General features: G+C 41.7%; 1 protein-coding gene across 1 annotated transcript in view; it reads left to right on the forward strand.

Moving 5' to 3' along the window:
• Positions 1-9,081: 9,081 nt before the first annotated feature.
• LOC142664249 (ras-related and estrogen-regulated growth inhibitor-like protein) overlaps positions 9,082-11,103 on the forward strand; it is a 6,810-nt gene continuing 4,788 nt past the window's right edge. The window contains exons 1-3 of the mRNA XM_075843258.1: positions 9,082-9,344; positions 9,517-9,570; positions 9,662-9,738. Of these exons, the coding sequence (XP_075699373.1) occupies positions 9,224-9,344; positions 9,517-9,570; positions 9,662-9,738 (252 nt within the window). The 5' untranslated portion in view covers positions 9,082-9,223. The remainder of the gene's footprint in view (positions 9,345-9,516; positions 9,571-9,661; positions 9,739-11,103) is intronic.

Genomic DNA, 11,103 nt, shown 5'->3' on the forward strand with positions numbered 1-11,103 from the left:
CCCGACTCAGTACACGTGAGGAGCGATTTGTAAATCCTATAGGGATCATGAATATTTAAAGGCACGGCAGGAAATATCCTCATCATCATATTCAAGAAGAAAACGGGTCACAATGTCATGTGCCTGTTATGCAGATCATAAACTGGGTCATCGATCTGTCCCCGTAACCCACATCTCATGCAAATTATCAGCTGATTACATCTACAGACAATGTGGAGAGCGTAAACACCGCCACCCGCACCCTACAGGCCCAGTACATACCGAGATAGTCTGCAGGATATATCACTATGTATGTCAGGAGGTGGAGGAGCGATGTTCTGCAGATCTGTAGAGAGGTCAGTGGTGTAATAATCTGCAGGATATATCACTATGTATGTCAGGAGGTGGAGGAGCGATGTTCTGCAGATCTGTAGAGAGGTCAGTGGTGTAATAATCTGCAGGATATATCACTATGTATCTGTCAGGAGGTAGAGGAGCGATGTTCTGCAGATCTGTAGAGAGGTCAGTGGTGTAATAATCTGCAGGATATATCACTATGTATCTGTCAGGAGGTAGAGGAGCGATGTTCTGCAGATCTGTAGAGAGGTCAGTGGTGTAATAATCTGCAGGATATATCACTATGTATCTGTCAGGAGGTGGAGGAGCGATGTTCTGCAGATCTGTAGAGAGGTCAGTGGTGTAATAATCTGCAGGATATATCACTATGTATCTGTCAGGAGGTAGAGGAGCGATGTTCTGCAGATCTGTAGAGAGGTCAGTGGTGTAATAATCTGCAGGATATATCACTATGTATCTGTCAGGAGGTAGAGGAGCGATGTTCTGCAGATCTGTAGAGAGGTCAGTGGTGTAATAATCTGCAGGATATATGACTATGTATCTGTCAGGAGGTAGAGGAGCAATGTTCTGCAGATCTGTAGAGAGGTCAGTGGTGTAATAATCTGCAGGATATATCACTATGTATCTGTCAGGAGGTGGAGGAGCAATGTTCTGCAGATCTGTAGAGAGGTCAGTGGTGTAATAATCTGCAGGATATATCACTATGTATCTGTCAGGAGGTAGAGGAGCGATGTTCTGCAGATCTGTAGAGAGGTCAGTGGTGTAATAATCTGCAGGATATATCACTATGTATGTCAGGAGGTGGAGGAGCGATGCTCTGCAGATCTGTAGAGAGGTCAGTGGTGTAATAATCTGCAGGATATATCACTATGTATCTGTCAGGAGGTAGAGGAGCGATGTTCTGCAGATCTGTAGAGAGGTCAGTGGTGTAATAATCTGCAGGATATATCACTATGTATCTGTCAGGAGGTAGAGGAGCGATGTTCTGCAGATCTGTAGAGAGGTCAGTGGTGTAATAATCTGCAGGATATATCACTATGTATGTCAGGAGGTGGAGGAGCGATGCTCTGCAGATCTGTAGAGAGGTCAGTGGTGTAATAATCTGCAGGATATATCACTATGTATCTGTCAGGAGGTAGAGGAGCGATGTTCTGCAGATCTGTAGAGAGGTCAGTGGTGTAATAATCTGCAGGATATATCACTATGTATCTGTCAGGAGGTAGAGGAGCGATGTTCTGCAGATCTGTAGAGAGGTCAGTGGTGTAATAATCTGCAGGATATATCACTATGTATCTGTCAGGAGGTGGAGGAGCAATGCTCTGCAGATCTGTAGAGAGGTCAGTGGTGTAATAATCTGCAGGATATATCACTATGTATCTGTCAGGAGGTAGAGGAGCAATGTTCTGCAGATCTGTAGAGGTCAGTGGTGTAATAATCTGCAGGATATATCACTGTCAGGAGGTGGAGGAGCAATGTTCTGCAGATCTGTAGAGAGGTCAGTGGTGTAATAATCTGCAGGATATATCACTGTGTATCTGTCAGGAGGTAGAGGAGCGATGTTCTGCAGATCTGTAGAGAGGTCAGTGGTGTAATAATCTGCAGGATATATCACTATATATCTGTCAGGAGGTAGAGGAGCGATGTTCTGCAGATCTGTAGAGAGGTCAGTGGTGTAATAATCTGCAGGATATATCACTATGTATCTGTCAGGAGGTAGAGGAGCGATGTTCTGCAGATCTGTAGAGAGGTCAGTGGTGTAATAATCTGCAGGATATATCACTATGTATCTGTCAGGAGGTAGAGGAGCGATGTTCTGCAGATCTGTAGAGAGGTCAGTGGTGTAATAATCTGCAGGATATATCACTATGTATCTGTCAGGAGGTGGAGGAGCAATGTTCTGCAGATCTGTAGAGAGGTCAGTGGTGTAATAATCTGCAGGATATATCACTATGTATCTGTCAGGAGGTAGAGGAGCGATGTTCTGCAGATCTGTAGAGAGGTCAGTGGTGTAATAATCTGCAGGATATATCACTATGTATCTGTCAGGAGGTAGAGGAGCGATGTTCTGCAGATCTGTAGAGAGGTCAGTGGTGTAATAATCTGCAGGATATATCACTATGTATCTGTCAGGAGGTGGAGGAGCGATGTTCTGCAGATCTGTAGAGAGGTCAGTGGTGTAATAATCTGCAGGATATATCACTATGTATCTGTCAGGAGGTGGAGGAGCGATGGTCTGCAGATCTGTAGAGGGGTCAGTGGTGTAATAATCTGCAGGATATATCACTATGTATCTGTCAGGGGGTAGAGGAGCGATGTTCTGCAGATCTGTAGAGAGGTCAGTGGTGTAATAATCTGCAGGATATATCACTATGTATCTGTCAGGAGGTGGAGGAGCGATGTTCTGCAGATCTGTAGAGAGGTCAGTGGTGTAATAATCTGCAGGATATATCACTATGTATCTGTCAGGAGGTAGAGGAGCGATGTTCTGCAGATCTGTAGAGAGGACAGTGGTGTAATAATCTGCAGGATATATCACTATGTATCTGTCAGGAGGTAGAGGAGCGATGTTCTGCAGATCTGTAGAGAGGTCAGTGGTGTAATAATCTGCAGGATATATCACTATGTATCTGTCAGGAGGTAGAGGAGCAATGTTCTGCAGATCTGTAGAGAGGTCAGTGGTGTAATAATCTGCAGGATATATCACTATGTATCTGTCAGGAGGTAGAGGAGCGATGCTCTGCAGATCTGTAGAGAGGTCAGTGGTGTAATAATCTGCAGGATATATCACTATGTATCTGTCAGGAGGTAGAGGAGCGATGTTCTGCAGATCTGTAGAGAGGTCAGTGGTGTAATAATCTGTAGTTATATCACTATGTATCTGTCAGGAGGTGGAGGAGCAATGCTCTGCAGATCTGTAGAGAGGTCAGTGGTGTAATAATCTGCAGGATATATCACTATGTATCTGTCAGGAGGTGGAGGAGCGATGTTCTGCAGATCTGTAGAGAGGTCAGTGGTGTAATAATCTGCAGGATATATCACTATGTATCTGTCAGGAGGTAGAGGAGCGATGTTCTGCAGATCTGTAGAGGTCAGTGGTGTAATAATCTGCAGGATATATCACTATGTATCTGTCAGGAGGTAGAGGAGCAATGTTCTGCAGATCTGTAGAGAGGTCAGTGGTGTAATAATCTGCAGGATATATCACTATGTATCTGTCAGGAGGTAGAGGAGCGATGTTCTGCAGATCTGTAGAGGTCAGTGGTGTAATAATCTGCAGGATATATCACTATGTATCTGTCAGGAGGTAGAGGAGCAATGTTCTGCAGATCTGTAGAGAGGTCAGTGGTGTAATAATCTGCAGGATATATCACTATGTATCTGTCAGGAGGTAGAGGAGCGATGTTCTGCAGATCTGTAGAGAGGTCAGTGGTGTAATAATCTGCAGGATATATCACTATGTGTCTGTCAGGAGGTAGAGGAGCAATGTTCTGCAGATCTGTAGAGAGGTCAGGGGTGTAATAATCTGTAGGATATATCACTATGTATCTGTCAGGAGGTAGAGGAGCGATGTTCTGCAGATCTGTAGAGAGGTCAGTGGTGTAATAATCTGCAGGATATATCACTATGTATCTGTCAGGAGGTGGAGGAGCGATGTTCTGCAGATCTGTAGAGGGGTCAGTGGTGTAATAATCTGCAGGATATATCACTATGTATCTGTCAGGAGGTAGAGGAGCGATGTTCTGCAGATCTGTAGAGAGGTCAGTGGTGTAATAATCTGCAGGATATATCACTATGTATCTGTCAGGAGGTGGAGGAGCGATGTTCTGCAGATCTGTAGTGAGGTCAGTGGTGTAATAATCTGCAGGATATATCACTATGTATCTGTCAGGAGGTAGAGGAGCGATGTTCTGCAGATCTGTAGAGAGGTCAGTGGTGTAATAATCTGCAGGATATATCACTATGTATCTGTCAGGAGGTGGAGGAGCGATGTTCTGCAGATCTGTAGAGGGGTCAGTGGTGTAATAATCTGCAGGATATATCACTATGTATCTGTCAGGAGGTAGAGGAGCGATGTTCTGCAGATCTGTAGAGAGGTCAGTGGTGTAATAATCTGCAGGATATATCACTATGTATCTGTCAGGAGGTGGAGGAGCGATGTTCTGCAGATCTGTAGTGAGGTCAGTGGTGTAATAATCTGCAGGATATATCACTATGTATCTGTCAGGAGGTAGAGGAGCGATGTTCTGCAGATCTGTAGAGAGGTCAGGGGTGTAATAATCTGTAGGATATATCACTATGTATCTGTCAGGAGGTAGAGGAGCGATGTTCTGCAGATCTGTAGAGAGGTCAGTGGTGTAATAATCTGCAGGATATATCACTATGTATCTGTCAGGAGGTGGAGGAGCGATGTTCTGCAGATCTGTAGTGAGGTCAGTGGTGTAATAATCTGCAGGATATATCACTATGTATCTGTCAGGAGGTAGAGGAGCGATGTTCTGCAGATCTGTAGAGAGGTCAGTGGTGTAATAATCTGCAGGATATATCACTATGTATCTGTCAGGAGGTAGAGGAGCGATGTTCTGCAGATCTGTAGAGAGGTCAGTGGTGTAATAATCTGCAGGATATATCACTATGTACCTGTCAGGAGGTAGAGGAGCGATGTTCTGCAGATCTATAGAGAGGTCAGTGGTGTAATAGTCTGCAGGATATATCACTATGTATCTGTCAGGAGGTAGAGGAGCGATGTTCTGCAGATCTGTAGAGAGGTCAGTGGTGTAATAATCTGCAGGATATATCGCTATGTATCTGTCAGGAGGTGGAGGAGCGATGTTCTGCAGATCTGTAGAGAGGTCAGGGGTGTAATAATCTGCAGGATATATCACTATGTATCTGTCAGGAGGTAGAGGAGCGATGTTCTGCAGATCTGTAGAGATGTCAGTGGTGTAATAATCTGCAGGATATATCACTATGTATCTGTCAGGAGGTAGAGGAGCAATGTTCTGCAGATCTGTAGAGAGGTCAGTGGTGTAATAATCTGCAGAATATATCACTATGTATCTGTCAGGAGGTAGAGGAGCAATGTTCTGCAGATCTGTAGAGAGGTCAGTGGTGTAATAATCTGCAGGATATATCACTATGTATCTGTCAGGAGGTGGAGGAGCGATGTTCTGCAGATCTGTAGAGAGGTCAGTGGTGTAATAATCTGCAGGATATGGAGGAGCGATGCTCTGCAGGTCTGTAGAGAGGTGAGTGGTGTAATAGTCTGCAGTGAGTATGTAGCTGTCAGTCGGTTTCTGGTGACACTGCTGGGTACACTGGTGAGGATGATGGGAGTGATGAGACGTGCTATGCTGGGAGATGAATGTTTGCTCTATGATGAGATGTAATGTACATTACACATCCCGGTGCCGTTCATCCTAGAGAAAGAAGGTGCGAATTATCTGGTAATGTGGTGTCTACTCTGTGGGGGGCGCTCATCAATCATCAGTGCACCCGTCACCCAGATATCTAATAGATAGATAGATAGATATGAGATAGATAGATAGATAGATAGATAGATAGATAGATAGATAGATAGATAGATAGATAGATAGATAGATAGATAGATAGATAGATAGATATGAGATAGATAGATAGATAGATAGATAGATAGATAGATAGATAGATAGATAGATAGATAGATATGAGATAGATAGATAGATAGATAGATAGATAGATAGATAGATAGATAGATAGATAGATAGATAGATAGATAGATAGATAGATAGATAGATAGATATGAGATAGATAGATAGATAGATAGATAGATAGATAGATAGATAGATAGATAGATAGATAGATAGATAGATAGATAGATATGAGATAGATAGATAGATATGAGATAGATAGATAGATAGATAGATAGATATGAGATAGATAGATAGATAGATATGAGATAGATAGATAGATAGATAGATAGATAGATAGATAGATAGATAGATAGATAGATAGATAGATAGATAGATAGATAGATTGATAGATAGATAGATATGAGATAGATAGATAGATAGATAGATAGATAGATAGATAGATAGATAGATAGATATGAGATAGATAGATAGATAGATATGAGATAGATAGATAGATAGATAGATAGATAGATAGATAGATATGAGATAGATAGATAGATAGATAGATAGATAGATAGATAGATAGATAGATAGATAGATAGATAGATAGATAGATAGATAGATATGAGATAGATAGATAGATAGATAGATAGATAGATAGATAGATAGATAGATAGATAGATAGATAGATAGATAGATAGATATGAGATAGATAGATATGAGATAGATAGATAGATAGATAGATAGATAGATAGATAGATAGATATGAGATAGATAGATAGATAGATAGATAGATAGATAGATAGATAGATATGAGATAGATAGATAGATATGAGATAGATAGATAGATATGAGATAGATAGATAGATATGAGATAGATAGATAGATATGAGATAGATAGATAGATAGATAGATAGATAGATAGATAGATAGATAGATAGATAGATAGATATGAGATAGATAGATATGAGATAGATAGATAGATAGATAGATAGATAGATAGATAGATATGAGATAGATAGATAGATAGATAGATAGATAGATAGATAGATAGATAGATATGAGATAGATAGATAGATATGAGATAGATAGATAGATATGAGATAGATAGATAGATATGAGATAGATAGATAGATATGAGATAGATAGATAGATAGATAGATAGATAGATAGATAGATAGATAGATAGATAGATAGATAGATATGAGATAGATATTAGACACTACAGCCAAGACTAAGGACGTGGACACCGTCCGAAACGCGTAGGCTTCTGCAGGATCATCCTCTTATTACCCACACACCAGGACCATACTACAATGGACCTTTTAATATTATTTCATTAAACTTGGAAATCCCTTCCATTTTACCTCTACCCAAGCGCTGGATCCAACCTATCTCCTATTTTTGCTTCTGCTACGTGTACCGACACGAAAAGGACCCGGGCGCAGACAGCGACACACACACTGTGTCAGGTGAGCTGGAGGATTCCTCCCCCCCCTTTTTTTCTACTAGATAGATAGATAGATAGATAGATAGATAGATAGATAGATAGATAGATAGATAGATAGATAGATATGAGATAGATAGATAGATAGATAGATAGATATGAGATAGATAGATAGATAGATATGAGATAGATAGATAGATAGATAGATAGATATGAGATAGATAGATAGATAGATATGAGATAGATAGATAGATAGATAGATAGATAGATAGATAGATAGATAGATAGATAGATATGAGATAGATATTAGATAGATAGATAGATAGATAGATATGAGATAGATATTAGATAGATAGATAGATAGATAGATAGATAGATAGATAGATAGATAGATAGATAGATAGATAGATAGATATGAGATAGATAGATAGATAGATAGATAGATAGATAGATAGATAGATAGATATGAGATAGATATTAGATAGATAGATAGATAGATAGATAGATAGATAGATAGATAGATAGATAGATAGATAGATAGATATGAGATAGATAGATAGATAGATATGAGATAGATAGATAGATATGACATAGATAGATAGATAGATAGATAGATAGATAGATAGATATGAGATAGATAGATAGATAGATAGATAGATAGATAGATAGATAGATAGATAGATAGATAGATAGATATGAGATAGATAGATATGAGATAGATAGATAGATAGATAGATAGATAGATATGAGATAGATATGAGATAGAGAGATAGATAGATAGATAGATATGAGATAGATAGATATGAGATAGATAGATAGATAGATAGATAGATAGATATGAGATAGATAGATAGATAGATAGATAGATAGATAGATAGATAGATAGATAGATAGATAGATAGATGATAGATAGATAGATATGAGATAGATAGATAGATATGAGATAGATAGATATGAGATAGATAGATAGATAGATAGATAGATAGATAGATAGATAGATAGATAGATAGATAGATAGATAGATAGATAGATGATAGATAGATAGATATGAGATAGATAGATAGATATGAGATAGATAGATATGAGATAGATAGATAGATAGATAGATAGATATGAGATAGATAGATAGATAGATAGATAGATAGATAGATAGATAGATAGATAGATATGAGATAGATAGATAGATAGATTAGATAGATAGATAGATAGATAGATAGATAGATAGATAGATATGAGATAGATAGATAGATAGATAGATAGATAGATAGATAGATAGATAGATAGATAGATAGATAGATAGATAGATATGAGATAGATAGATAGATAGATAGATAGATAGATAGATAGATAGATAGATATGAGATAGATAGATAGATAGATAGATAGATAGATAGATAGATAGATAGATAGATAGATAGATAGATATGAGATAGATAGATAGATAGATATGAGATAGATAGATAGATAGATAGATAGATAGATAGATAGATAGATAGATATGAGATACATAGATAGATATGAAACAGATAGATAGATAGATAGATAGATTCCTTGCTCTGGGGGAGGGGATTTGCTGTGACATGGGGGTGTGGTCTCTGCCCTGATTGATGACATTAGGCCGGGCGGTGCCACACACATGACTGACCCCCTGCCGGGCACGGTGCTTTGGTCCTGTAAACATCAAACCCTGTGAGGTCCGCTGTGATTGGCTGGTGCTGCTGTCATTTGCCAGGCCTTGCCCGCCCCTTCTCCTATAAATGCAGCAGCCTGGCGCCGGTGCCCTCACACCTCTGCCCGTCCTTCTGATCTGCAGCCTGATCCTGGATTACAAATGGTTGTACAGATCCGCAGCAGCCACCAGCCGCACACCAAGATGACGGACATCGGCCACCAGCAGCAGAAAGTGGAAGCCAACATCCTGGTCTTAGGAGCCGAGAACGTGGGCAAATCCGGTAGGTGCACGTGTTATATCGTCCGGTCTGTAGCGGTCACTAGATGGTCAGCTCTTCTGACAAGTCTGGCGACTGCCCCTTTAAATTTCACCCATTTTTAAATTCTGGATTTTACCTGTAATCTGAAATTTCTGTAACTAAAATTTGACGTGCGTCCGTCTCTTGTTGGCAGCTCTGACGGTCCGGTTTCTGACGCGGAGGTTTATCGGAGAATATGTGGGCACAGGTGAGCTGGAGAATATGAGGAGGGTAATAATACGTGTTATAATGTCCGATAGATGTTATATTTACCCATCCCCCTCCTCTTTATATTACAGAGTCCATCTATACGCACAACGTCACGGTGGATGGCAGAGAAACCTTCTTCAGCATCTGGGACTCCGTCTGTCCGCAGGTAACGATTATAATCTACATGTGGGGGGGGGCTGTATAATCTACACGTGGGGGGGCTGTATAATCTACATGTGTGGGGGGGGGGGCTGTATAATCTACATGTGTGGGGGGGGGCTGTATAATCTACATGTGTGGGGGGGGGCTGTATAATCTACATGTGTGGGGGGGGCTGTATAATCTACATGTGTGGGGGGGGGGCTGTATAATCTACATGTGTGGGGGGGGGGCTGTATAATCTACATGTGTGGGGGGGGGCTGTATAATCTACATGTGGGGGGGGGCTGTATAATCTACATGTGTGGGGGGGGGCTGTATAATCTACATGTGGGGGGGGGCTGTATAATCTACATGTGTGGGGGGGGGCTGTATAATCTACATGTGTGGGGGGGGGCTGTATAATCTACATGTGGGGGGGGGCTGTATAATCTACATGTGTGGGGGGGGGCTGTATAATCTACATGTGTGGGGGGGGCTGTATAATCTACATGTGGGGGGGGGCTGTATAATCTACATGTGTGGGGGGGGGGCTGTATAATCTACATGTGTGGGGGGGGGCTGTATAATCTACATGTGGGGGGGGGCTGTATAATCTACATGTGTGGGGGGGGGCTGTATAATCTACATGTGGGGGGGGGCTGTATAATCTACATGTGTGGGGGGGGGGCTGTATAATCTACATGTGTGGGGGGGGGCTGTATAATCTACATGTGGGGGGGGGCTGTATAATCTACATGTGTGGGGGGGGGGGCTGTATAATCTACATGTGTGGGGGGGGGGCTGTATAATCTACATGTGTGGGGGGGGGGGCTGTATAATCTACATGTGTGGGGGGGGGCTGTATAATCTACATGTGTGGGGGGGGGGGCTGTATAATCTACATGTGTGGGGGGGGGCTGTATAATCTACATGTGTGGGGGGGGGCTGTATAATCTACATGTGTGGGGGGGGGGCTGTATAATCTACATGTGGGGGGGCTGTATAATCTACATGTGGGGGGGGGCTGTATAATCTACATGTGTGGGGGGGGGGGCTGTATAATCTACATGTGTGGGGGGGGCTGTATAATCTACACGAGGGGGGGGCTGTATAATCTACACGAGGGGGGGGCTGTATAATCTACACGAGGGGGGGGCTGTATAATCTACACGAGGGGGGGGCTGTATAATCTACACGAGGGGGGGGGGCTGTATAATCTACACGAGGGGGGGGGGCTGTATAATCTACACCTGGGGGGGCTGTATAATCTACACGAGGGGGGGCTGTATAATCTAAACGAGGGGGGGGCTGTATAATCTACACGTGGAGGGCTGTATAATCTACACGTGGAGGGGCTGTATAATCTACACCTGGGGGGGCTGTATAATCT

Source organism: Rhinoderma darwinii, chromosome 12 (genome assembly GCF_050947455.1).
Source record: "Rhinoderma darwinii isolate aRhiDar2 chromosome 12, aRhiDar2.hap1, whole genome shotgun sequence".
Taxonomy (NCBI): Eukaryota; Metazoa; Chordata; class Amphibia; order Anura; family Rhinodermatidae; genus Rhinoderma; species Rhinoderma darwinii.